The sequence below is a fragment of the Abramis brama genome, assembly GCF_963993115.1.
Source record: "Abramis brama genome assembly, chromosome: 13".
Classification (NCBI taxonomy): Eukaryota; Metazoa; Chordata; class Actinopteri; order Cypriniformes; family Leuciscidae; genus Abramis; species Abramis brama.
The window spans coordinates 18,613,314-18,641,306 of record NC_139975.1 but is presented as its reverse complement, the minus strand read 5'-3'; the positions used below and the strand labels follow the sequence as shown (position 1 = coordinate 18,641,306).

At 37.4% G+C, this 27,993-nt stretch overlaps 4 protein-coding genes across 7 annotated transcripts; 2 read left to right on the top strand and 2 right to left on the bottom strand.

The window, feature by feature from the left end:
* Positions 1-260: 260 nt before the first annotated feature.
* arr3b (arrestin 3b, retinal (X-arrestin)) lies at positions 261-7,420 on the top strand. Of its 2 annotated transcripts, none has more exons than XM_084132555.1 (15): positions 261-601; positions 1,844-1,877; positions 3,558-3,588; positions 3,712-3,772; positions 3,918-3,962; positions 4,433-4,626; positions 4,712-4,771; positions 4,861-4,937; positions 5,025-5,160; positions 5,282-5,366; positions 5,518-5,590; positions 5,755-5,892; positions 6,076-6,180; positions 6,464-6,513; positions 6,955-7,420. In XM_084132555.1, the coding sequence occupies exons 2-15, from the start codon at positions 1,870-1,872 to the stop codon at positions 6,990-6,992; spliced, it is 1,101 nt and encodes a 366-aa protein (XP_083988681.1). In that variant the 5' UTR covers positions 261-601; positions 1,844-1,869; the 3' UTR covers positions 6,993-7,420. The 2 variants fall into 2 exon arrangements, 1 of the variants encoding a protein (XP_083988681.1); XR_014608682.1 differs by having other exon boundaries at positions 500-601; positions 6,464-6,750.
* Positions 7,421-7,434: 14 nt separating this feature from the next.
* nkrf (NFKB repressing factor) lies at positions 7,435-12,615 on the top strand. 2 transcript variants are annotated; one of them, XM_084132554.1, is made up of 3 exons: positions 7,435-7,671; positions 8,791-8,921; positions 10,293-12,615. In XM_084132554.1, exons 2-3 carry the CDS (start codon positions 8,807-8,809, stop codon positions 12,500-12,502), a joined length of 2,325 nt encoding a protein of 774 aa, XP_083988680.1. In that variant the 5' UTR covers positions 7,435-7,671; positions 8,791-8,806; the 3' UTR covers positions 12,503-12,615. The 2 variants fall into 2 exon arrangements, with proteins under 2 accessions (XP_083988680.1, XP_083988679.1); XM_084132553.1 differs by lacking the exon at positions 7,435-7,671 and adding an exon at positions 8,308-8,562.
* A 528-nt stretch (positions 12,616-13,143) lies between these two features.
* Positions 13,144-16,129, bottom strand: ube2a (ubiquitin-conjugating enzyme E2A (RAD6 homolog); the record flags this gene model as incomplete). 2 transcript variants are annotated; one of them, XM_084132558.1, is made up of 6 exons in its annotated part: positions 13,144-14,249; positions 14,409-14,497; positions 14,641-14,730; positions 15,182-15,207; positions 15,606-15,686; positions 15,906-16,129. In XM_084132558.1, the coding sequence occupies 6 exons, from the start codon at positions 15,947-15,949 to the stop codon at positions 14,121-14,123; spliced, it is 459 nt and encodes a 152-aa protein (XP_083988684.1). In that variant the 3' UTR covers positions 13,144-14,120. The 2 variants fall into 2 exon arrangements, with proteins under 2 accessions (XP_083988684.1, XP_083988685.1); XM_084132559.1 differs by lacking the exon at positions 15,906-16,129 and adding an exon at positions 15,834-15,889 and having other exon boundaries at positions 13,311-14,249.
* A 372-nt stretch (positions 16,130-16,501) lies between these two features.
* On the bottom strand, positions 16,502-25,267 carry LOC311094487 (uncharacterized protein). Its single transcript, XM_084132469.1, has 16 exons — positions 24,953-25,267; positions 24,204-24,318; positions 23,681-23,894; positions 23,297-23,439; positions 22,270-22,429; positions 22,127-22,182; positions 21,838-22,028; positions 21,643-21,750; positions 21,410-21,550; positions 21,149-21,256; positions 19,578-19,736; positions 17,742-18,336; positions 17,571-17,634; positions 17,309-17,484; positions 17,135-17,223; positions 16,502-17,021 (listed from the first exon to the last, which is right to left on the bottom strand). Exons 1-16 carry the CDS (start codon positions 25,133-25,135, stop codon positions 16,926-16,928), a joined length of 2,598 nt encoding a protein of 865 aa, XP_083988595.1. The 5' UTR covers positions 25,136-25,267; the 3' UTR covers positions 16,502-16,925.
* Positions 25,268-27,993: the final 2,726 nt, after the last annotated feature.

Here is a 27,993-nt window from a genome sequence, read left to right as displayed (position 1 = left end):
CCCTTTAACTGCTTTTCTAAAATAGTCTCACACCCACTTCATTCTCTCTAAACCCTAGAAGACCAATGCCAAGAGAACCATTTGAATGTTTATGATACAATGGCAATGCAAGCAGAAGTTTTAAAGCAGAATGTACATGATGCCTGTTCTTGCTCATCATCTAAAGATGAAAGTACTGTAGCCTATGTTGTGTTATGTTGTGAAGGCCTCATGACTTGGAAACTGAGGCCACGGTGAGTACATGCCCTAAATGCTATGTTAGAGGTGGAGCTCTATTATGAGAGATGTAACCGTATTATTACAATTCTGTCATCCAACCAAATGACCCCGAGGCTGGCACTCTCATTCATACCATATACTTCTCAATAGCTAATCCGTAAGTCCAATTCTGTGTTTATTTTTATACACATTGTAGCCACAAAAAGATGATGACTAATGAACTAAGAGGATTGGGACTAAAATGAGGGAGGAGAGTTTGCACTATAAAGGCGGACAAGACTAACTGGGAAACACACTAGCAAACCAACAACACTACAGAACAGTGCTCACGTGCAACAATCAAGAGTAAAGCAGAGGACGTTCTCCAGGAACTTGGACACAGGTAAGAAGACCTGGACTGTCATTACACTGAAAAAACGCACATAGACTTTGAGGTGAAAGCTGATTTGGATTCAATTTATATGAGATTGTTCAGTGTGAACATTAGCATTCATGTCTTCTTTAGGAAGATTCACAAAAAGGAAAAAATTGACACACTAGATTGGTGAAGAGCCACATGGCTCAAAATGTCACTTTTGGTGAGAACATGCAATACATATATTTTCTGTTTATGGAGCTGTGGTGTGCCGATTTTTACCTTTTTGTGATTGTTTTTTTTTTTTTCGTTTTTCTTTTTGTGGTTGAGCACCCTCTGAGATTTGAGTCTGTGCACTTTTTGTCTAATTCTTGCTTTAGGGAGATTGAAATGTGGCATAATAAATATAATAGAGACCTGAGGAGCATCGGTTGTTTTTATGGTTTTATGGAAGTTTGCTTTCTGGTTATTCCTGAACCTAATCCTGATGCTAACTGGCATAACCTTAACCTGACAAAATAAGGTAATCTATATAAAGAATATCCATGACTGATCATGCGAACGATAAGAGTCAGCATATGAATTTGCATCTTGATTGCTATTGTGTTCATTGTGTTTAATTTCTAGATTTCACATTTCTAGAATGTACAACAAAAGGTTAATATTCATTTTGTATTTCTTTGGAACCACACAAAAACAAATATATTTAACGGAAGATAAACACTTTTAAACAAGAGCATGACAGCTGAGTTTTGCTGGGTAAATAAGTGTCTTATATTTCATGTGATTTATTTGTACTCATTTACACATAAATTGTGATTATCTAATTTACTGAGCTGCTCCTGCTTAGGTTTTTATATATGTAAATATTATTTAATATATTTATATTGAAATATTTCCATAGGCCCAACAGTTTAAAATAGTAATTTAATGTTCATTGCAACTCCTTTAAAATATATCACAGATGTTTTGCTAGCTCTTCCCAGGTTTGAAATAGTTGGCCTCATACACAGAGGCAAATTAAAAACAGATAAGAGCTAATCCTGAGTGCAGCTTCTGTGGAGGATTATGAAGAGTCTATCGTTATGCTAATCTCCTCTTCCCTGATTAGCCCTAGTGGATTGAAATCTCAGCGGGACAACATATAAACATGAATGGTTTTCCAAACACTGTACTCAATTCAGGGCAGGATGTTGGTTCTTTGCTAAATCAAACGACTGCCCTCTGCTGGCACATTTTACACACTTACCATTTCACTTCTCATTTCAGAAAGCTTCAACTGACTTTCCATAACCATGACAAAGTAAGTTTGTGCATATTAATTTATCCCAACATTTTACAAATACTTTAAATATGAGGCATAAAGACATTTAAAACATCAAACAGGCAAATGAAAGGCATTAGATCATAATTGCACCATATCCTATACAGATTATTAAATATTGTATACACCTCTTAAGTAGCCTTTGTGTAATACTCCTAGTAGTATTAAATCTGTAAAGTCTTTTTGGTCTTCAATCCTTGTGGATTACCAGATTATAAGAAATCCCTTTTAGAATGGATTGACAGGATTACCACAAGAGTTTAAAAGTAACAGTGCTTAGCTTAGCATAAGCTTAGCATAGCCTATGCAGATGACTATACCTCATGGAGACTAACAAGTCATATCACACAAAAGCAACAGATACTGATATTTGTTTAAAATACAGGACATGTTTTTTTTAAGAGACCAACAGAACATGTTAGTTTCAGTGATGTGTAATGGCCAACATTGCAGGATTTTCCCTATTTGACTGTGAGTTATATCATTAACTAATTCAGTATAGACTCAAAGCAGCACGTGTCTCAAGCGATGTTTTGTTTTACATTAAAAACTACACACATCCTCTTTAAAAGAGTAAATTGAGCTTATAACAATGATTATAATTAGTGGTCGACCGATATTGTTTTTTTGATGGCCGATATCTTGGAGAGCAGGGTGGCTGATGGCCGATATTTTTTATATATATTTATTTTAATCAATATTTAATAAATTATAAAACAAAATTTTAAAATAAACATGCTTTTATACTTTAGATGGCAACTTCTTAAATTTGCAGTCCTATTACAGTATTTTTCACAAAGTAATTGTTTAGAAATATATGAATAAAAATAAAGTAAACACTGTAACAGGGCACTCAGTATTCTGGTAATTTCGTGCTGGTAATCATATTTTTTTCAATAAAGACAAGGTAACAATAATTTTACATACAGCACAGTGAAAACGATATGAATATGACACAGTTGGCAACTGGTTATATATCAGCATATTTTAAAATGAAGGATTTAAAGTTTTTTGATCGCGTCTCCTGTGAAGCTGATCTTCTGTTCGCATTCACTCACTTCGCACGGACCGACCGTCACTTGCTGACAGTAATGCACACTTCACAAGATATCACAGCTGGATTCAATTAAATCTGCAAGGTTTGTGAAATTAAATGTTTATTAGATATTCAGAGATTTGTTTAAATGACGTAGATGCGCATTTGCTGAATGTTGACGGCAAATGAGAAAGTATTTTAGCCTGATTGTTTGCCTTTTCTGTTACAAATAATATAAAAGCAAACGCTTTACTTTACTTACTTGGCATAAGTTACCATTTACTTACTTTGTTTACCAGTTCTGTCTAACAAAGTATTAGATATGACTGACAGAGATCGTAAATTAATAAAGACGGAGAATGTGAGTGAGGCTGTTTGATCTGACATCATCTGAGGAGCTGCCGTTCTCTTCTGGCGCTGGTGTTCTCAGCGCCGCCCGTCAAAATAAAAGTCCGGAGCGCCGTCAAAATAAAAGTCCCGCTTTCAACACATCGGCCAATCAGAAAAACTTATCGGCCGATGCCGATATTTCAAAAATGCCAAATATCGGCCGATATATCGGCCTTGGCGATATATCGGTCGACCACTAATTATAATATTAAGACTGTATGTTGTTTCTACAGGATTTTCAAGAAGACTAGTGGAAATGGTTCGGTAAGCTTCCATTTATACCGTTTCCAACTCACTTTACTTGTCATCTGCTCCACATGCACATGCTCTCAACATATTTTTAAAACACAAGCACACGATAATCATCTCAGTCATTATTTATTACAGATTTGCCTTTATTTGGGGAGAAGAGACTTTGTGGACCATGTGGATAAAGTTGATTCAGTTGGTACGTTCTACTTTACATTGAAAAATGTATTATTCCTCAAGATTGTGATGTTCTCTCTTTTTTAATTAAATGTATACATGTAATTTTATATACACTTTTTCTATTCATGTGCAATATTTCAAACAACCTGTAATTAACTTCTCAGATGGGGTGCTCAAGATTGATCCTTCAGATCTTAATGGAAGGAAAGGTATGATTTAATATAATATGTGACCCTGGACCACAAAACCAGTCACATAGGTCACAATTTTGGTCACAATTTTCATATGAAAGCTGAATAAATAAGCTTCCCATTGATGTATGGTTTGTTAGGATAGGACAATATTTGGCCGGGATACAACTATTTGAACATCTGGAATCTAAGGGTGCCAAAAAACATACTAGTTGTCCATTTATGTTCACGATTGTGCTGCATTCACTCACAAAAATAAATGTTTTATATATTTACGGTGGGAAATTTACTTAATATTCCTAATGATTTTTGGCATAAAAGAAGAATTGATCATTTTGACCCATACAATGTGTTGTTGGCTATTGCCACAAATATACCCGTGCGACTTGTGACTGGTTTTGTGGTCCAGGGTCACATATCATGAAAAGTTTGTCGGTAACTTCATTCATTTAGACACTTCATCTAAACATTGCATTTTATTTTTTCAGTGTGGGTACAGCTTGCATGTGCCTTCCGCTATGGAAAAGATGATCTGGATGTGATTGGAGTTTCCTTTAGGAAAGACATCTGGATAAAGCGCATACAGATGTATCCCTTTGAGGGAACCAAGCCCCCAAATACACCAATGCAGGAAGCGCTTTTGAAGAAAGCTGGAGATCAAGGACATCCCTTCACTTTTGATGTAAATCCACACTTATGCATCTGCTTAAGCATTGAGAAAACAATCAAGGACGTCCTTCATTTGTGTCTCTCCTGTTCTGTCTCAGATTCCAGTACATCTTCCATGCTCAGTGTCCCTTCAGCCAGCACCAGAGGATGCCGGGAAGGTACAATTGCAGAAATACATGAAGAACACACACAAATGCAATCACAGATGTCTATGTCTCTCTAATATGTAATATGTTTACTTTTACAGCCTTGCGGGGTTGACTATGAAGTCAAAGCCTATATTGCAAATGAAGCAGACAGCATAGATGAGAAAATTGAAAAGAAGTATGTACTGCTCTATTTTAACATAAAAATACTATCAAAAGAAATGAATACATTTTCACTCTGATTCTGGTATCTCTACCAATATAGGGACACTTGCCGTTTGATCATCCGCAAAATCCAATATGCACCAAATGAGATAACAGCCGGACCCAAGGCCGATCTCAACAAACAGTTTATCACAGCAGACAAACCAATTCACTTGGAAGCCTCCATGGGGAAGGAGGTACAGTGTTTTTAAATGCCTGTTGTAGATCATTTAAGAATTAAAAAAAGATATATATATATTCCATCATATGCAGTTTTGTGTCTCTTCTTTATTCACTGCTGTTTTATCATCCTTTCAGCTCTACTATCACGGCGATCCCATCCCTATCAAAGTCAAAGTGAACAATGAGACCAGTAAAGTAGTGAAGAAAGTCAAAATCAGTAGTAAGTATTTTTATAATTCATATCAATAAACAAAACAGCCAGTCTTCATCCATGTAAGATACTTAAGAATGATTTGTTATTGTCTTTAAGTAGAAGTGTAAGTGTTGCCCACAATGATCCAAAATAAACTTTAGCTCATTGTGTGTTTCAGTTTACCAAATTACAGATGTAGTGCTTTACTCAGCGGACAAATACCACAAATGTGTCCTGAATGAAGAATTTGGGTGAGTGCAAAGACCTCCACATTGCATTTGTCATCTTTAAAATATTTTTTGATTTTAGTGTTATACATCTTTTATATGTTGTATTAAAAAAAAAAAAAAAAACTTCTATAAGTTTGTTTTTACTTGTTTTTGAGATCTGAACTTTCTGAGATCTTTTGTTACAGGGACCAAATTAATGCAAACTCCACCTTTGAGAAGGAATATAGTGTCACTCCTCTTCTGGCCAATAACAGAGAGAAACTCGGTCTTGCACTGGATGGCAAACTGAAAGATGAAGATACCAACTTGGCTTCTTCAACAATGTCAGTTAATCTTCATTACAAAAGCATCAGACAGATTTTCATGTTCATAGTCCAAATAACAGCTCTGTATTTTTATACATTACAAAAAACGACACTTTTTTTAAATGACAGAAAAACAAGGTGACTCATCTGCATCTCTCTCTCTCTCTCTCTCTCTCTCTCTCTCTCTCTCTCTCTCTGCAGTCTGCAACCCGACATGGATAAGCAAATCCAAGGCGTCATTGTCTCCTACAAAATAAAGGCTACCCTCATAATGGGAGGTGGTCTCTTGGGAAGCCTCACAACAAGGTTTAGATCTTCATATTTTCTTTCAACTCAATGTCATTGGACTCTCAGTGGAGAGTCATAGTGAAGAGCCTTTTACTTTCTTCTTTCTCTGATGACTTTTGTTCTGCCATTATAGTATATATTACCATTGATGATGAATACAACTACTTAACAAGGAACAGTCTGCTTAGTTACATTGTCATTAAACAACAGTGAAAATAAATTCAGTAGTACATGATGTGTTGTGTTTTAGCTTTGTGAGCAGTGAGAGTATACTCAAGTCATGTTTATCTTCTGTTCACAGTGATATTACCGTTGAACTCCCCCTGGTGCTAATGTCACCCAAACCAGCAGGTGAGATTTCTGTTCTTCGATATCTATGAGTGTGTGTGTGTGTGTGTGTGTGTGTGGTGTATATACAGCCCAGTTTTCCAAGGATATTTCTGTATTAGTGACCATAGCTTTTTCCAAATTTCAAATAATAAACATTACACCCTTTTTTTTAACTGACACTGCTATGAAACATACTAAACAGTGCAATTTTCTTGTCTTCTAACTGCATCCTTGTGCATTCTCAAACTGAGCAGAAGTGTAAGTATCAACGCAAACTTGTTTCTAATGTTCAGACAGAATGTTGAACTTCTATGTGCTTTTTGTTTTAAATCTTAGACTTTGAACCTTTAACAAAAATGATCTTCATATATATATATATATATATATATATATATATATAGTCATATAGTCATTATATAAATATTTAAAGCCATTGTTAAAGTAATGTCTTTTTTATTCCAGGACTGATATCAGCCTCGAATAGATTCTACAGCCAGTGACGGTGAGGAGCAAGTCAGGACGAGAGACACTCAGGAATAGATGCAGATACCAAACAACCCCATTTCATGAGCATAGACTATAATTGTTGCAAATAACTGTGTAAAAGGAATTAGCTGTATAATGTTAAACATGGTCTAAAGGCCTTGTATACTAAGGTGAACTCAATGACACTGAAATCAAGCATTGGTCTGATGCTTTTAAACTGTCATGTTTATTTCTTCTGCCTTTATCGTGGAAACTCAGTTTAATGGTGTTTTAGGTTCTTTTTGTATGTGAATTAGATTTGTAAAATATCAGGGAGTAATACATTTACTTTAAATCTATTATTATAATTGTATATGTAATTTTATTTTTGTTGTTGAATGTTTTTTTTGTCTGGCTGTGGTGATGGTGGAAATCAATAAAAACTGGACTGTTATTTGGAGCACTCCCAAAGTCTTTCCTCATCATTTTTCATGACTTTATGTAGATGCAGTGGAGCAGTTTATTTTTCTGCATAGGCCTTTAAATATAGAGTGTGCTTGTTATGTGCACTACTTACTGTAACAGTAGATTATGAATGCGTGTCTCTTTTCCTGAGTGGATTAGCTTTAGCACTGTCAGTTTAAGCTGCAGTTTAGTTTGTGCGTCTATATAAAATAAAGAAGAGCACCTAAACAGAGCTGCTGTACGACAAAGGTAAGCTTCTGACATAGTGTTATGCTATGCACATCGGCGTGTAGTTCACAATAAATGCGCATAACTAGCATGACAAAACTGAAGAATAGTGTGAGAGAATGAAAATGCTACTGTGTCGTTTTTAGTTTTATCCAAATATACTACTTAACCTCAAGGGGAAACAACAAATGTATGGCAAAGTGCATCGAACGCTGTAGATTAAAGAGCTGCAGGTGTGCTATTTAAAATACAAATACTTTGTGAGAAATATGGCTAGAAATATGGAAATATGGATAGTTGTTGTGAATCCGTACACAGACTGTTGCGAGGTCTGTAGCAGCTAATCATGTTTTCAAATATCATAATAAATTAACTGGGCAAGTACAGATCTCAGATCATATTGATTTGTTAAGTTTACGTTACACAAACCGAAAAAGTATCTGACTTTAGATGTAATTGCGTGATTGCTATTAGCTAGCTTACATATTCCGTTATACATAGGGGCCGTGTGACGTTCCCAGCATCAATGTTGCCCAGTGTTGCTGCTTTAACACTGTGTCCGCGGGTAGTTTTTGTATTCCCGGGTTGAAGCGAACCCCTGCAAACCTGGCAACCCTGCCCAGCATGCAATGTTGTGCGAACTACGTTGTTTCCGGTTAGCTGCTCGCTATCGTCAGACACCGGGATGATCCGACACCATTCAACGGGCCCGCGTGTTTCACGTAAACCCGCTGGTCCGCGTAATCGGGCCTGTAATATCGATGAATACCGTCAGGAATTCGAGAGTGACAAGCAGTGGTCCGCTAGGCGTCAGTTCATAGTGAAACACGTTAAAGAGTACGAGGGAAATGCTCTTGATAATTTACTGGCCCTGTCGATGGTATGGGTGAACTACGTTTTCCTGGGATGCAGGTGGGGATTGAATATATCATGATAATTGGACTGTTTAACTATTTTTTTTTTCGTAGGGGTTTGAGTGCATACTTAGTGTAAGTCATTGGGCAAGTTGTATACCATATTTAATTTAGCATATGCAAGTGTATGCCATATTTATACATACCACATTAATTGTAAAGTTATGCATTAGTAATGCCAACCAATACTGTGGCTGTACTTTTTTTTTTTTTTTTTGACGGGCAGATATGGCTCCCATCTAATGCTCAAGGTGCTTGAGATGGCAGAAGGGATTGATGTTGGTGAAATGCCCTCATATGAACTAGTCCCGAATGCTGAATCAAAAAAGAGACCAGGTTCATCTGATGGAACTGGAAGTAAGTCTGTCAGTGCCTGCTATCTATCTATCTCTCTATCTGACATACAAACAAACATTATTCCGCATTTGAAAAGTTATTTTGTGGGTGCTTGGCATCAAAGACCCCCTGTGGTGAAAAGTTTTTAATGTTGTTTATATGTCTAAACATATAAATGCTTTAGGACTAGAGTTGTCAAAGTACCGACTTTGGTACCAAGTCGGTACTGAACTTTGAAAAATGTGACGATACCAGCATTTCCCTCAAGCATTTTGAGCGCTGTTGAATGGATTCTTAAACACCTCTGATTGACCATTGTGTTGACGCGCTCAAAATATATGTCTGTGATTTGCTACAATGATCAACAATGACTTCTTCAACGAGTGATACACATGGGAGTGTTTGAAAGAGGCGTCAGTGGATCCGTATATCAGTGGATATATTAGGGATCCGCTGATAGACGGTCTATTAGACGCCTGCTTTTAAATGCTCCCGTGTGTATCTATGTAAGCAATCTGTGAAGATCCAAAGTTCAGTACCAAAGTCGGTACTTTTTGACAACTCTATTTAGGACAAACCATGTGCAAATTCATGTGTCAACACCATTGCTGAATATTTTCTCCTTAAAACTCTCAAGTCTCAAAATCGGGGTTTGAAATCGCTGGCGTTTCTTACGTCACAAAACTACCTTGTAACCAATCACGTCAACATGCGGGCTTTAGCATATCACAAACAATGACTGCTCTGAAGCAGGGGAGTCTCAAGAGAAGCCAGGTTATCCCGGTATATTTTTCTGTTTATATGAAAAATCGGGTACATTTAGCAATATAGCGGGTGAATTATGTATATTACATTCATATACATAATGTATATGTTGTTATGATGAACTATACACCTTTCTCCACTGACATTCTTGTTCAAAGCGTTTCTAAGGATGCTGATTTTTAGAAGGCAGCTGTCTGACTTTGAGATGGTGAATGGGAACATGGTTTGTGTAACATTAGCACTATATTATTAGCAAAAGGCTAATCATATTAATCACCGTTATGTGTCCGACCTTGTAGAGAGCGATACATAAAACGCATTACCATTCTGATACGTCGACTTGTAGACGAGCCTGTATGAGTCGAGTGAGTGGTATTCAAGTATACTGAATGAAGCAAGGGTGTAGTTACATTCAAGCTATTTTAAGGCATGAAGACATTTTTGTCACAGGGAAAAAAAATTAAATATGCTATTTTGGTGATCAAAGAAGAGTTTTAAGGGATAAAATTATTGACTACAGGGGGACTTAAAAAAATATTTTATTCTGCATGTGAACAAAACAGCAGTATAAATGATCGTATTTGCATGTAAATTTAAATTTTAATCATATATGACTTCATATTCTAGGTGAAGAGCCCACGAGGAAGATGCCTGTGTCAAAATTCACTCCCAGACCTCGATTTCAGCCAGTACACTTTGTGAGTGGTGGGAGTTGCGGCAGTGGAAATGGAGAAACTGACGAAAAAGAGAATGAGAAGGAGCGCAGGAGGGGCGAGATGAATGAAGTAAGACCGAAGGAACCATATCATCAGCCATATAATGGGAACCATGACAATGTCCCTTCTTCCTCCTCTGGCTGCCTTGAGATGGGGATGTACGGTTATGATTCTTGGCCTGAGAACAGAACCAAAGACGTGGCTGCGAGCAGCAGAAGTGGGTTTGGCTATGGCAGCAGTACCCAGAACTTCATGTGCAAAGTGCAGCAGGAATACACAGCTAGTTATGAGGCTCATCATGCCAAACAGTCTGAATCATTCTCACAGGCAGTCCGAGTTGAGGGATACGGAGGTGCTGGACGGTCTGGAGCCTGGGTTAGCAGAGGGTGTGGACTGGGATTTGGACATCAGGATAGGCCGACTTCCAGCAAGGCTTTCAGCAGGGTATACGACGGTCCAAGCAGAGGCGGCTCTGGCCTTCTCCCTACACCCTCTATGCCGACTTCTATACTTCCAGAAACAATAAACGAAAAACAGAGGCTTATTACCAGAGTATCATCAGCCGTTCTCATCACCCTCAGAAATCCTTCGTTCATGAGTGGGCCTGACAGCCCAAATTACAATTTCATACTTAGCCGCAGCATTCAGGCCTGCAAGACGAACCCAGAGTACATCTATGTCAATTTAAGAGATATTCCACCCGCTGACCTTCCTAAGAACAGAAAAGTACCCACTGACGGATATGCATGTGAATTGAGGTGTCAGTGTGTGTACCTTGCCACCGGGTACTCTGGGAGCAAAAACGGTGCAAGAGACCGAGCATCAGAACAGGCTGTCAAGCTGTTTATGAGGCCGGTGGAAGTCCGTGTCTTGCAACGGCAGTACAAGCGTACTTGCGTCAATGACATGGTGGTGTGCCAAGTTAACACTCCAAACCCTACCCTCCCCCCACCTCTTCGCAACCCGGAGGACAAGCCGTCTCCTAGTACCAAGGGCCAGTATGAGCCTGACCAAAGCAAACACTGGACAGAATTTGTAATCATGGAGAACGCACACGACGCCATCTGTATACTCAACAACTCGGCTGCCTTCAACCGCATGAAAGTTGATTACACATTTGACCCGGTTCACAATAGCAATTTATGGCTCTGTAGTGTGTACTTGCAGGGTGAGCTGGTGGCACAAGCCAGAGGGACCAAGAAGAGCTCGAAACACGCAGCGGCGGAGGAGGCGGTGAGGAAATTGCGAATGAACCAGACTGCTCGCCAACAAGAGCAGCAGCAGCAGCAGCGTTTTTCTGGAGGGAACCACACTTTGGACCAGCCCAGTGGTCGATACACCCAGCAAAGCAGCAAGAAAGCACATCTGGGTGAATTGGTGATTCTTGAAAACTCTGATAATGCTATTTGCATAATAAATGACACTGCTCAATTTAATAAAGTGCTTGCTGACTACAAATTCACGGTTCTGCCTGACCATCGCTGGCAGTGTGAAGTTTATCTAGATGGGAAGTACGTGGCTGCAGGCGTTGGGCCTAAAAAGACAGTGAAACATATTGCAGCAGAGGAGGCCCTTGCCACACTTCGATGTACACAGGCCGTGGTGAAGTCCAACCTCAGGAAGGAGGGCAATGTGGATGCAATTTCCCGAAATCAAATCATTGCTCGTTCTGGCGAGGAATCTATGCGGCAGGAGATCAAGGAGGACAACATTGGTAACCAGCTACTCCGTAAGATGGGCTGGACGGGTGGTGGTTTGGGTAGAGAAGGAGAGGGCATTGCTGAACCCATCAAAGTCAAAGAGCAATATAACAGGGAAGGACTTGGCATGGATAGGCAAGGTAATCTGACTAAGCGCGATATTGAGGAAATCATTCGGAATTACGTGAGTTCAAACCGTCAAGATGAACTGCGCTTCTCTACGGAGCTCAACAATGAAGAGCGCCGGCAGATCCACCAGATATCCCAGAGGTACGGGCTGCGCAGCAAATCATACGGACAGGGCAGACAACGCTTTCTTGTTGTTAGCCGCAAAGTCCAGAAGGAACAGCTGATTGGTCAGCTTTTACAGGAAGGGCAGGTGGGACGATATGAACTGGTGAAGCCTCAGGCTTCACAATGACTGGGCTCAACAGGCCTCTGAGATGACTATTAATAAAAGAAAAGCAGTTTTACTTGTTACATTTCCTGTTAACTTGTTTCCAAAAAGTGTAATTAAAAAAAAAAAAAATTCAATTCTCAATGTCTACAATGTGTACCCTTTTCTTCCCTTTACCAGTTTGTCCAATTATGTCCAGATTTACTGTAGGTTAGCTGTAAGTCATATGATGAACACAAATCATGTTACTCACTAAACTTTGTAATATCATGTATCTTATGAATATTTATTGACATGGATATTAGAAGTGGGGCCTTTTGGCAGCACGTGACATTCCATTTTCTCAGTTTTATTATGCTTTCAAAATGGACAATATTTCATTCACTCAGTCTTTCGTCTGTTGTAAGATAAACAATTGAAATATAAAAATATCCTTGAAGTAATTACAAAACATATTTTTCTCATTTTCTGGTTGTTGATTGTAGAATTAAGTATTCATCTCCAAATGATCATTCTCGAGCAGCAATCCCTGTGAAGCTGTTTGCTTTGTGAATACTGTCAACCAGCCTGCTTGTTTCGACACATTAAATTTAGTCTGGTCATGGTCCACTTTCCAGTTCACTCAATTGCTCATCTTATTTTTGTGCAAAGAAAAAACACCAGAGTTTATTTTACTGTTTATTTACAAGAAGTGAGAAAATGTAGTTTCTTACATGGGTTACTAGTGCAAATCGGACACTCTTGCTAAATTAAAAAAATGAAGATTTTAATTAGCTAAAATGGACACTGCATGACAGCATCACATCCATATGTTTGGAGGAGCAATTCAATGTCAAAAATAAACGGCACTTTAATGGAATTTAAAAAAAGCAAGAAAAACATGCAACTGGGGTGCAACAGACAGAAAATAGTGAATACAGAACTAAAGAAAACGCACTTAGAGATGCCAATTTGTTATGTTCTGATAGATCACTGTGTACCTTCAAACAATTACTGCTGACAAACTAACATGCAGTCAGTGTCAATAGGCAACACATTAAACATCAATATGAACTGCTGAATTAAAAGAACAAACCACTTGCACTTGATAAAAAGGGCCATTCCCCACATTTGGTTTTAAAAAGTCAGGTTTTCCCAAGTGCAGTTATAAAGGCATGTTTCCAAAACATGTACTCTTTCCATACCAGACAATGTATCGACCATCTTTAATGTCCTTGCCATTTAATTTGGAACTCTGAATGGTATGACGCTATCGCAGAGACGCAACAAAATCTCTACATTCAAACAAAGATATCATACTGAAAACAGCAACCAACATGTTAATAACCCAAATGAAATCAGCCCACAGTGTAGAAGAAAATAAAGATGACCAAAATGAGGGCTGGCCAAATAAAAGCAAGTAACCCTGGCAACAATATTTCGTTAAATTAAGGTTTATCCTCTTCCAAGATAAGGTTCTGCATGAAGAGGGAGACCACAACACAACAGCACTCTAATCTTGCAACAGCTACAGAACAGACAATTCTACTGAATAAGTGGAGAATGATTCAAATCATGATGTGTTTTATTTTATGCTTTGCAAGGTGGTTTTCCTCTCATTGGCTGAGGCGGACTATTGTTCGTATGGGAACTGTAAGGAGGGTCAACAGTCGCGCCAGCTCTGTTCCACAATGGCCGACACACGTTTCTCATACTCTCTCTTGTTTTCCTGATACAGCTGAGCTGCCTGGCTGTTGGCAGGGCTGTTTGGGTTTGGCTCATCCAGTAAAGACTGTGGCAAATGAAAGGCATGTTAACAACCTGAATAATGTCCTCACTTTTTTTTTTTAATGGTACCATCAAAATAGCAAAAAGAAAAGTTGCAAAAAACATTTTGTTAATTAAAACATTTAGTCTGTGCAAAAAAGCAGAAAGAAGTGCACACATGTACCTGTATTGAGGTTAAAATTGAAGAAACATCATATGTTGGACTCCAGCGATTCTGAAGAATGTCCAAACATATACTACCATCTGCATAAACTGAACACAAAGAAAGACAATTAGATTTTATAGTCCATTGGCACATACTTAATTCTAGCATGTGATATATGTGCACATTAAGTAATCTTTAGTGCAAGGAATTTATATAAATACAAAAATCACTGTAAGTTTGTAAAACTTACCATTAGGGTGAAACATTTTGGAGACAAACCGGACTGTAGGAGGTTTGTTTGGATATTCTTCTGTAAATTCTATTGTGAGTTTGAAAGTTCCTATGACAAGCAGAAAAATAATAATAAATGAAGCAAAATCATTTGCCAGATGTAAACAAAAGAATTACACCATTCCAAATCATTGTACACAATTACAAAGTGGCATGTATAAGCGGTTGCCAACAATATTATTTAGAACCCAAAGCTCAATACTTACTCAAGCTGTCAATGTAGTTTGTTTTGTTTTTTAAAGAAAGAAATGACTTTTATTTAGAAAGGAAAGGACAATAAAATGTAAAAAGTGACAGTAAAAGTAAAAAAAAAATGTTATGTTACAAAAGATTTATATTCAAAGACCACTGAAAAAAAACTATTATTTTACAAAAAGAAGCAAGCAGCACAACTGTTTTCAACATTGATGATAAGAAAGGGTTTTGAGCACCAAATCAACATAGAATGATTTCCGAAGGATCATGTGACAAAGACTGAAGCTTGTATTTTCTTGACTTACCATCTTCAAATGGTGTTCCTTCAGGGCTGTAGGTAGAAGAAATGGGTCAACATGTCAGGTTACACATAACACTTGGCATGACAGCAAGAAACAAAGCCAAAGTCACTGGCCAATGTGCAAGAGCCCTGCGCATTACTCTAATCCAAAAATAACAAGGCACAACAGTCTACGGATATGACATTATAACCTGTTTCCTTCACCACACCACACCACAACACAACACATAACACCATTCAGGACACTGTCACTTAAAGATCAAATAACCAGCACCTCTTATGGGGTCCACTGGCCATCTGGCCTATTTAAAACGGCTTTTATTACCGCTAGCAACCTGAATCTTATAGACCTCGAATTGGTTGAGAAACAAGTGTCAATGTGTTCTGTTAACTGTTAATCGCGGTCAACAAAAGTAAATGATACAAACCCAAAAATGACAGCGTTCCAGACCATGATGTTGTTTTCAGACGGGGCTCCGCTAACTCCTGCTGGAGGATCCTCCTGGAGACTGAAAAACAAGTTATCCAAATAAGTTACATTACATATACTATACCTACATTACGACAACACCTCATACCGCACAAATGACCTCCAAACTACATTATCGGAGAGGGGTAGTGTCGTTAATAAATGTCTTTTATGGGGGAAAAGTCGCCATGTTAAACCCCGAGAGTAGCCGGTGCCCATAAAGCACCCAGGGGCCTTTAGCATTCTCTCTGTCGCTTACCGTTTAAAATCTCTCATCAGACGCCGTCTTGCTGGGGTTGACATAATTTAATTGGATAGCCGAGACGTAAACATAAGGTATCGACGTCGTTACTTTGAATTAGGTTCAATTCTTTTAGTTCAGCGGACGTCGGTTTGGTCGATTCGGTTAAATATCGACGTTAGCCTTTCGCTTGCTTGGACCCTCCTGCCTGTTTTCTCTACTAAGCTCGTCTCTCTGGGACTGGACCATACCAACATAAAGCGGGGGAGAACAACGGCTCAAATAAAAACTAGCTCGTGCACAAACCCATAAACCTATTCGTGGTTTAAAAAAATGATTTTAAGAGTACTGACATTAATAATAGTTTTGTTTAATAATAAGAATAAATATGGTTAAGGTAGTTTACAGAAACCCCTCCGAACACGCGCAGTTGTAGCGGACTAACAGTTACGTCATGGGTTTGACGGTAGGTACAAGAGCAAACATTTAATAGTGTAACTTTGCAGTCGAGGACAGAATATATAACAGAAAAAGTTAACCGTTATTTTATTTTATTTTTTCGTTTATATTTCAATTTAATAAGGTGCACAAAAAAAAAATCAAACGACTCGCAATTATTAGTAAAATATATTTATTGCCAATATTATTATTCAAATACATTCCTCACAAACCCTGTATTAAGTCTTTATTTTGTCCTGAGTAAGCTGTGCTGTTTTTAAAATAGAAAAAACAGCTCTTCACAGTGCACAGTTTTAAGGAACAAAACAAAAAGTTAACTTATACAGAGATCATTTTTTTAAAAGGTTTAAAATTTACACCAAAGATATTATTGAGGTGAATCATAATCACAGTAGCTAAAGTAAACAGAGGTTAACATTTTTGTTGAATAAAAAATAACAATAAATCAATAAACGAGTGTTCATGCTGCTCATGGCCTCACTGAGGAATACCAGAATGCATATTTGAAGAATATTCATATAAAATATTAAGTAATGCACATTTAAAAACAAATTATTAAAATAATAAAACACCCTTTTTCTATAACGAAACACAATCTTTCACAGTTAGATTAGCTATTGAACTGAAGGCAGGTTCTCCAGGCAGGAACTCCATTAGAACATACGAAAGCAGCCTCTACGGACACACACAAAGAATATAAATGTGAATCTGGTTCACCTTTGAATATATTTCAAAATGGATTTTAATTAAATAAGATGAATAATAATAATCATAGCTAGAGTTCTCACATAGACCAGTTTCTTGTTCTCCTCTGTGTCTTGGAATATCTTAAACAACGCTTCCACATCAGTCTTCTTAAGGATTAGAGCGTTTGAATCTAAAACCACCACGTCACAACAATTACAAGAATGAAGGAATCATTTAAAAAGTGAGGGGGCTCATCACAGCAATATTGTACGTACATTTTGAATTTATAAGCTGCAAAGCCTTTTCCTTGGTCTCTTTTTTCTCCTCACTGTCCCGTGGCGGCTGTTGGGATACGTTTCCATCTGGCCACATCTTCTTCTGGAAATTGTCAATGTAGGATGCAATCTGATCTTCGGTAGGATGCATCCTTTTTAAAAAGTTGTTTATTTTCCTGCATGGGACGAAAGCTTATGCTTATCTTCACATCTACAGCTAAACAACCTTGGGATTTGAATAAATATACTATTAAATACTTACTTCTTTACCAAAGGCTGGACTGGTTTTAGAATGGCATCAACAATATTAACGAGGACTGAGTTACCTGAAAAGGGTAAAGACAAAAGTTAAAGGGCAAAGAATTTTTTTTAGTTCTTAGTTTCAGTTCTTGCCCATCATAAAAGCCAAACAGAACAAGGAGTTACATCATACCAGTTATTTCCTTCAGTAAATCAAATATGGCTTTGGTGGCCTCAACCTGCTCCCAATTGGTCTGGGGTTCCTTTTTCTGAGGCTGATTTGTCATCTCATCCTTGAACTGTCCAGTTTTCTCTTTTACTTTGAACTTTTGTGGTCCATTTGACTTTTTGTGAGTTATCTTTTCTTTTTTGTTTGTTTTGACCCCAGACTGGGCAATTCTACAGCCTTCGACTGAGTCAGACTGCAAGCCTTCAGTATGGCTCACGACTGAGCTTGAGATATCATTTGAGTATGCTGTGGGAATGACTAATTTTGACCTATTAACAAAGATATCTAAGCTCTCAGCAACACTCTCCTGCCCATCAGAAACCACATCAGCATCATCAGAGATCTGATCGATGTCTTGTATATCTGGTTCTTTACTTCTGAAGGGGTCATTCTCTTCATGGGGGGTACAAAACCGTACGATTGAAGCCACTGGCCCTTCTTCAACACCTCCCTTTGGCTCTTCAACTGTGTCAATGCAGGCTAGCTGTGCTGTCGGTCCACCGTGATGTTTTGAGGCTCCTGCTTCATCAAGCTTATCCTCTCCTCTGCAGTTATGGGACTGGGGAAAAAAACATAGTAACACTGAATTACCTGTATCACCAGAGGGTGTCACTGTGTCAGTATTCTCAATAATTTACACAGTGCTCTGGTAATTGAAGCTAACTCAAGCTAAACATGTACTGTAAATTAACAAAACTTAGCTACATTTGGACAAGATATAAAATATTGGAGTATGCAGGCTATATTGATCCAAATATATAAAATATTGATATAAATACACTACCGTTCAAAAGTTTGAGGTTGGTAAGACTTTTCAATGTTTTTGAGAGAAGTCTCATGCTTAAAGGGATAGTTCACCCAAAAACTGAAACTGAAAAAATTCTGTCATTAATAACTGATGTCGTTCCAAACCCATAAGACCTTAATTTATCTTCGGAACAAAAATTAAGATATTTTTTATGAAATCCAAGAGCTTTCTGACCCTCCTATAGACTGCAATGTAATCACCACTTTCAAGGACCTTATTGGTTTGGAATAGTTAATGACAATTAACTGAGGGTGAATAGTTAATGACAATTCAAATTTTGGGGTGAACTAACCCTTTAAAAGGGCTGCATTTATTTGATCAAAAGTACAGTAAAAACAGTAATGTCATGAAATATTGTGATTTAAAATAACAGTTTTCTATTTGAATATATTTTCCCCTGTGATGTCAAAGCTGAATTTTTAGCATCATTACTCCAGTCTTCAGTGTCACATGATTTGCTGCTCAAGAAACATTTCTTATTATTATTATAAATGTTGAAAACAGTTGTGCTGTTTTGATCAATAGAAAGTTCAAAAGAACAGCATTTTTAAATGTTTATCATTATTTGTCCGACGTTGTAGCGACACTTAAAACGCATTACCATTCTGATACATCGACTTTGTAGGCGAGCCTTTATAATTCACTCTTCCTCTTCTTCTGAATCAGTTTCTGGTTCAAACATATATGGCTGAATTAAACCAGTATTTCCATTTGCCATTGTGAACCATTTACTACAGAAAAGTTGAGCGAGTGGATCAGGTATTCTAAGCTAGAGTGATTGCGTGGAGACAGAGATTACTTTGCATATTCATGACTTTGCGTATTGCCAGAAGCAAGGGTGTAGAGTAACATTCAAACTATTTTAAGGCATGAAGAATTTTTTTTTAAACAGGAAAAAAACATTTAAATATGTCATTTTGGTGATTAGAGATGAGTTTTAAGGGATCAAATTATTGACTTCAGGGTAATTTAATCCTAACATCTGTTCTTACCTCTTCCTCATCGTGACTAGGAGTGAGGAAGCTTGCAAGTCCATTTAGAAGACTCCACACACCTCCCTCATGTTCCGTATCACCCAGAAGCCCTGCAAAAGGGCCCAAGAACTGGAATACAGGCTGAGTGTGACCAAGCTGTGCATCAGAAACCAGCTCCTGGAGAGTGTAATGGAAATTTTACATTTAGATGTGTTCTTTTACTTTTAGGTGTGTGCAACTTGTGTTAACGTTGAACATTTATTTTTACTCATAAGCATTTAAAGAAATATAATCATATAAGCTAAAGTACAGATATGTAGATAGAATGTTGGGAAGAAGATGAAGAAGATGGAGAAGATGGTATGTGTATGTGGTAACATTGGAAACAGGTGGTATTTTAATTACAACTTAGGATGCTAATTAAAGGAATATTTGACAGGTATTCTAAAGTAAAAGATGGAACATGGTATGATTAGAGATATTAGGTGTTATTAAAGTCACTGACTTATAATTGTTATAGGAAAGGCCAAACCAGGCAACTATGATTATGGAGAAGTAAATGTCAAATTGTGTGTATGTTCTTTGAATGAACATGGGGTGGATTGTAATGGAAATTTTACATTTAGATGTGTTCTTTTACTTTTAGGCGTGTGCAACTTGTGTTAACGTTGAACATTTATTTTTACTCATAAGCATTTAAAGAAATATAATCATATAAGCTAAAGTACATTATTAAAGATATGTAACCAAGTTTTAGAAATGTTTAAGTTAAGATAAGCTTGCAGGGACAAAATGTTCTGGGTTAGAAGACTAAGTAACAAAGAGACAATGTGTACTTCAAGTGACCTATAAGTGTGAAAAGTATGTGCGCAGCTTTGATGAAAATAGAGATAAGCAAAATGTGTGAATAAGAGCAGCAGCTAAAAACAGAAAACTTTTGCAGACATGATATTGTTCTGTCTAGATAGAATTTATGTTAGACAAGAGATCTTGAACAAAGACGTTTCCTTTTAAGGTAAACCAAGGCGATCTTTTGAGACAGACCAGGATGTGTTAAGAGTATATAAGCTGGGCAAAAAGGAGAAGTCAGGGCTAGAGATGCGCGGTTGGCGGTTACAGCCGCGGACTCCGGGCGGATGACGTGACGAAAAATAATATTTTAATTCAATTCGGGCGGGTGGCGGGCGGTTGAACCAATCAAATGAAAAATATTATGTATACAGCAATCAGCGGATGGCGGGCGGGTGCGGTTTTGAAAAGTGATCAAAAACGTGGTGCGGATGGATGGCGGATGGATGATGAGTTTTGTGATGCGGTTGCGGATGAAATAATAGCCCATCCGCGCATCTCTAGTCAGGGCCTTCTCATATCAGATGCTCTCTGTATGTGAATGCCAAAATTTCTTGCAAGAAATAAAGATCTTTATAACTTTTGAAATTTCCAGCTGTCTTCCAATTATTATTTAAAGTTGAGAAAGAATTTCCACGACAAGAGAAATAAGGGGAACACATTTCCAGGCATGTAGACTTACTGGCATTCTACTTGCAACTCCCCCTTACAGTCTAGACAGTGTGTGTGACTGCCGTTACCTGTAAAAAGTGCTCAAAGGCTGATCTCACTTCCTCTGTGTATGTGTCATCAAGTTCCTTTTTTGTGTTTTCTACTATTGCAGAAATAGAGGGTAAAGTGGAAGTATCCTTAGAAAAAAAAGAAGAAAAGAAAAAAACTATTTAAAAGCGAGCAACTACAATTATTTATTAAGAATAATTAATTATAAGAGTCAAATATTAATGACTATAATACAAAATACTATAGGTTTCAATAGAAACGATGCTTTGAAGATTCCTCACCATTTCCCCTCTCTCCTGCAAGAGGCTATAAAAATGAAGTATATCCGACTGGGTCTTTTTCACATCCCAGTGGAGATTCTCAGGGTTATTTCTTTCCGCCAGGTGAACCGTGAAACACAGCTCTTCGCTTTCCTTCTGAACCTAAGATGGTGTTTTTATCATCATTATTAAATTATTCAACTCAGTTAAGATTGCACATTGTTTAGCTTTCTTTGTTTTAAAATATGCCTCACATTTGTGACACGGACTGCCCATTTCCCCACCCGCCACATCTCATAGGAAAGCTTAAACTCCATCAAATCCTCTTGGACGATTGTGAGGTACACATCCGTTTCACTGTCCTTTTAAAAGAAAGCACAGGCAGCGTCAATCACACCGAAAACTTTGTAAATCAATTCAATATTAACATTTGCTGGAATATTCCATACATAATCAGAGTCCAAGCCACTTTTGATGGAGCCCTCTCTGCTGCTTGCACCATCATATTCAATAACAGCAGATCTACGTGCTGAAAGCAGAGCAGCCCTCTGAAAAGGCTCCTTCTTGTGTTTGTTCTTTTTGGCTTTCTTTAACTTGACCTTATCAACAAGTTTAGAAAATCGTTCTTTGATTCTATTGCCTAATAGAAAAAAGAAAAATAATTACTTTATTATATTATTTATGTACACATACCCCTCATAAATCAAATTACTGAGATGAAGGAGAAAGATACACCACCCTTCTTCTTTCCTTTAATGTCTTCAGACCGACCGTCCTCTGCTTCATCTGTCAATCTGTGGAATTTCAATCCACAAGTTTGAAAGCAGAAAGAGGCCTGATATGAAAAATATACTCAGACTAAATGTATAGAGATGACTTACTCTTCTGCTACTTCACGTCCTATAGAGGATGGTATGACTTCCCTATTTGAGTTTACCAGGTCTTCCATTGAGCTTTTAGGGGTTACTCTATCCAACTGCAAAACCACCATCTGATTCAGGTTGTCTGGATTACAGAGGCTTGTCACAAGCACATCAAGTGCTAGACATGGACAGCAGGAGAATCGGTATATTAGTAGAAAATAAACAATACAATTGGTATATCACAAAAAATAACATATTTTGGGGTCAGTAGGATTGATTTCTATTCATCAAAGAATCCTGAAAAATATGTATCACATGTTTGCACAAAAATATTAACCGTTTTTAACATTAATAATAATAATAATAATAATAAGAAATGTTTCTCGAGCACCAAATCTGAATATTATAATGATTTCTAAAGGCTCATGTGACACTGCGACTGGCGTAAAGATGCTGAAAATTCAGCTTTGCCATCACAGGAGTAAACTACATTTTACAGTTATTTTAAATTGTAATAATATTTCATAATATTACTGTTTTACTGTATTTTTGATCAAATAAATGCAGCCTTGGTGAGCATAAAGAGACGTCTTTCAAAAGCATTAAAATCTCACTGAATCTTCAAGAGTGCAAGTTAAGAAAGAAATTTAAATGCACCAACAATCAAGAATTGGTGTTAAAAAAAAAAAAAAACTTTTATTGGTTAACAATTAATTCTATAAAACATTTAATTTTGAAATTATATTAAATATGATATTGGAGGCAGTTGAGAGAAAAAAAAAAACACTCTTTGTTGTCATAACCATTGAGAAAAAGTGAAGAGATTAGTTTCTTTTGATGCCCTTATTTAGAAAAATGTGGATAAACAAGTCTGTAGAAGCAGTGAAGACATGCTGAGACAATCCTTGAAGCAACGAGTGACAAAGTAATGTTTGTTTCAGAGATACTATCTTTAAGAATGAATGCTAGAGATAGCTAACTGGAATGTTCCGATCACTAGAAAGATCATTAGAAAATATTTAGCACAAATGTCAGTAGGGCTAACCTTTTGTAGCTACAATCTCAGTTAGGACACACCGGTAGAGTTTTGCTTCCCAGATGTATTCAGGGAAAAGGTGTCGCACCAGAGCTTCAGAGAAAGTTCTGAGAACTGCCATTTCCTCTGACCTCGAACTGAACACTGGAGAACTGAAACAGAAACAGACCAGTTTACATTTTACTAGCAGTATTACTGTAACTGCGTCAGATGATTAGTCATGAGGTGAGGATGGAAAGTCCATCACTTTTGGCAGAAATCTGCTTATGGTCTCTAAAAAGGACTAAGAATAAAATAGAAAAGAAAAGAAGTTCACGAAATCATAACAATACAGTGGTGTCACTCACGCCAGAATATTTTGCAGTATATCCGACTACAGACAAACATGCTCACCTGTCTGACTGTTTTGCATTGTGCAGGTGGTGAGTGAAGATCCTAATGCAACCCACACTGGTAGCAGACAGATCAAAGTTCTTGGCCTTGCAAATCATTTTCTCGACAACAAAATTATACTCCTCCTGTAGTGCCCTATAAAGGGGCTGACTGTCACAAAGTTCTGGGACAGTGTACCATGGCTGGATCAGGTGAGTATAGGCACATTTAAACACTACAAAAGAAAAACGAAATGTAATCATGACATGCACAACTGCAGTGATCTCACTTTAATGCCAAATATGATCTATGCTTAATGCTAAATATGATAATCACTTTTGGTGAGGAAATTAAGAGGGTATAAAATGGCATTTCCTAAAAGAGAGGCACACAATCCTATGAGAATTATTTTATCATATTTTCTGATCCTGCATTTCTGTTGCATGTCATCTTTAGAACAAATTTCGAAATGTGTCATGGGTTAAAGAAAAATAAAAAACTCAGTCATTATATCCAGACATGCTAGATAGGCATTATTATTTACCCCGGAGGAGTGACTTCTGTATTACATTTGGATATTGCTTTGTCTGAGACACAGTTTGTCCGGTTCTGGCAGCATCAGTCTCATCAATGGCATCAACATTGTGACCTTTCTTTGACTGAAACAGGAGGATAAGGTGCAAGGTATTAAACGGATGATGTCTGATATCAGAGTCATACAGAAATTAGGTCAGCAAGAACTTTGGGTTTTTGCTTTCTGGAATACCATACATACAGAAATAAGGAACAAAAAGTGTTCTTGATGTGAGAACCGGAACAAGTCTCAACCAAAGAATTTTAATAACAAAGTAATGACGCTTTCCACAGTCTTCCCACTGTTCTGTCTAAAAAAGTTCTTTACTTTCTTGTTATGCATCCATTTACAATAACCATTAGACATGTCTTCTATTACACTGCTGAAAAATCAAACATAAGCTAGAAGCTTTGTTTTGGGACACAGTAGCTGGTTTCTAGCAAGCTGGTGCAAGCTGGGAGTCAATCTTGGACCAGCTGGTCGTTTCGTTTCGTTTCATTTCAAGGTAGCCAAGCTGGTTTTTGGAACATGATGGTCAACCAGAAACACAGTTACCAGCTAAGTTAGATTTTCCAACAGGACAGTGTCTATCACTCAATGAACTTGTTCAAAGTAATAATAACAATAGCCTAATAATAATAACAGTCATAATAACAGTCCGGCAGAACTATTGTTAATGTTCTCAAGTCACATACGTTGATACATGAACACAATGTTACCTGTAGTGCTGTTTCCTCAGGTCTATCATCCGTTTGAGTGCTTGTTTCACGGTCTTGCTTTTTGAAAGGGAAATTGAAAAAGCATAAAAAACAAAAGAACGCCTGTGTCCATATTTGTCCAAACTCTGAGAAGTACCAAACAAGTACAAATATAATAGCGAGAAAGCATCGCCAAGTGTACATTTTAAAAAAAGGTCCAGGTTCAGAGAGAAATCCCTTCACATTAGCGTTTCAATAGCGCTTCATTCGTCCTTTCAAACGCTTCACTTTATCCCTCCCTTCAGCTTTCATCCAGACAGACGAGAATCATACTGCAGAACCGGAAGGTAAGTGTTTATGGTAAGAGGCACTTGCGATTGTGATTGGTGCACCTGAAGATGTCGTAGTATTTTTTCCTTCCTGTAACGTCCGTTTAATCGTTTATATTGTCTGCTCTCTGTATGTAATAACTGCATGGTGCAGTTCTCAGTAGGCCTACACTTTATGAACGAAACGATCTTTAAGTGAATCGTCCACTGCTATATATTAGCCTACGAAATACAGTTTACTGTGAAGGCTCTTAAATGACAAAATTGCTTACTGTATTAAAGAAGACACCATGCGACACAAAATATCAAGCATAGAGTGAAAGTCTACGCCGCTGGGTGGCGCACGTTGCACACTTCATTAATGTCTTTGTAAAACAGGAGGTGAGAATTTGGGTGATAGGACAAAAATGTAACATAGCATTATTACATTTATTACGTATAGTAGCCTAGCGTATTAAATTAAATGTATTATTATTATTTATATTATAGTTATAGTATAGTATAATTATATTATAGTAATTCTACCGGCTAAATATAACTGTGGAAAATATAATGATTTGGTATAGTTGTAACTTGTTTAAGTTTAAACACGTTAATGTGATCGTGGACGAATAGAACTGAACGAATCATACAAAATGAACATGGTCGATGTAAGGAAGTTAGCTCTTAAAGATTTCAGTAGTTTGATAATACCAGTAGTTTAAGGTCCAGCTATAATATTTCAGTTTGAATACAGTTCATATAATGTGTTATTTGCATAAACCAATAAACATTTTAGATCATGCACTCCAGACAAATTGCATGATTTATCAAAAATGATCCTGTATCTTAATTAAAAACACATGATTAACACATAGGCTATTATCAAACAACCATATTTAACAAACCAAAAAACTTATAATTAAATTCATCAGTTCAATGCATGTGTAAAATTCAAAACAACTGATCGAACATGATGTTTACATTAAAATTTGATGAAAATCAGAATATTCAGAAATCAGAGTATTGATGACAACATTAAAAATGTGACTATAACGCATGCAACAAGGCTAACATAAATTAAATAAAAGGAACATTTAACATGGTAAGCATATTGTGAAAATAATAATAATAATAATAATTTCACCTTGAGGCCACACCCACCAGTGTCATATTGCATCAACCAAAACTATTTGATCATTTAAAGAAATAGTGTTTCTTTAATTAAAGGCCATCGTTGTGCTCTAAAATTGTAAACCCATTGAGCACAGTACAATCAAGCTTATGAGTACCACCACTTTCCTTTTATAGCAGGATCAGAAATCCAATTAGCAGAAGAGAAATTGATTATTGGACAGGTTCATTTAGGCAGCTGGCATATGATTAAACCTCTACAGTCACATGATGGAATAGAGCCTACTGTCAGTGCCTCTGCCAGCCAGATTAAACCCATAAAAATAGCACCACACGAACGAATCTGTACAAGTCATGTGATCTGCGAGTAGCGCCTGCTGCCAGCCAGCGCAAGTTTGAACCGCCTTCCCAGGATTTACGTCACGTCCAAGAGCGAACATGCAACGGCGAGTTGCGTAATCTGCTGCTCATCATGTAAATGCACATAACACGATATAGTAGGGAAATTGTCATTTGCTCCATTAAACTGAACACATTTCTCACCTAAGTGACGAAACAGCTGCCAGGACAGGAGGTAAATTCACGTGATGTGCAAATTATTATATTTTTTTCCAATTCCTTTTGCTACGATTTGCGTAGCTAATGAAAATTACATTCATCTTAAAAGATGTATTAATCCGTATAGTCGTGATAGTGTAGAATGTGAAGCAATCAAAAGGACTTAAATTAACACTGATCTAAACACACAGTTAAGTCTTAAAATTGAACGGCCCCATAGTCCCAGAGAAATTATTTCAAAAACTAATTGCACTCATTCCGAAGGCCATATTCTATTATTATAAACACCATCCACTATTTATCCCTGCTTAACATCCTGTAATAGCACACTCAAGAACTCGCCACGCTTGAAGTGAAGGTGATGCAAGGACGGATTAGTGAGCTAATTTACGACTAGCTGATGTCTGCTAAGAGATCACCAAGGTTTTTAGCGTAAGAGGGCATATATGAGCCACCTTCTCCAACAGTGGATCGCACTAGAGAGCCATTAGCCTCACAAACCATTTAACATTTTATTCTTGTTGCTAACTTTAGGTCACCTGCAACACTGACCATCTGACCCTCTCAAGATTCAGCAAATTTCCCCCTTTCAATTAGTTTCATGTGACTCTACAGGCTTAAGTTAACTCAATTTGCAGATTTGCATTTCTTGGTAAACCAAAACTTCAAAATAACCTCAAATGTAAAAATGCATAATCAAACAGCATATTGAACACCACATTTTGATCTTTAGATTATACAGGACAGGAGCAACATGTAGGCCTCACATAAATCAGTTTTGAAGGACTGAATTAGCCTACATTGAGTGGCACAAGAGTCCCCTCAGCTGTCCTTGGCTGAGACTCAAGCACAACTCTGGAGAGCCAACAGGGTATGAGGTTGCATCTTAAGTAATCAAATACTGCCTGACATCCAGGAACACCTCTAAAGGCATGTGTGAAGTCTAGCCTTTGAATAAACACTTGGACACTTCTATGTGACAACTCTGTGGTGCAGTTTACATGTGCTGCAAGAAATGAAATACCATGTATAAAATGTCCCTACTACACTGAATGCCTTAAG

Bases quoted from the DNA above. Each gene is read 5' to 3' on its own strand.
- arr3b (XM_084132555.1), top strand. The intron at 3,589-3,711 runs GTAAGCTTCCAT...TATTTATTACAG, and splicing joins AGACTAGTGGAAATGGTTCG to ATTTGCCTTTATTTGGGGAG. The intron at 5,893-6,075 runs GTCAGTTAATCT...CTCTCTCTGCAG, and splicing joins AACTTGGCTTCTTCAACAAT to TCTGCAACCCGACATGGATA.
- nkrf (XM_084132553.1), top strand. From the start codon at position 8,336: ATGATCCGACACCATTCAACGGGCCCGCGTGTTTCACGTAAACCCGCT. The intron at 8,563-8,790 runs GTGGGGATTGAA...TTTGACGGGCAG, and splicing joins TACGTTTTCCTGGGATGCAG to ATATGGCTCCCATCTAATGC. The intron at 8,922-10,292 runs GTAAGTCTGTCA...TTCATATTCTAG, and splicing joins TTCATCTGATGGAACTGGAA to GTGAAGAGCCCACGAGGAAG.
- LOC311094487 (XM_084132469.1), bottom strand. From the start codon at position 25,135: ATGTACACTTGGCGATGCTTTCTCGCTATTATATTTGTACTTGTTTGG. The intron at 22,183-22,269 runs GTAAGTCATCTC...GAAATTCCACAG, and splicing joins GGACGTGAAGTAGCAGAAGA to ATTGACAGATGAAGCAGAGG. The intron at 18,337-19,577 runs GTAAGAACAGAT...TTTTTTCCCCAG, and splicing joins CTAGTCACGATGAGGAAGAG to TCCCATAACTGCAGAGGAGA.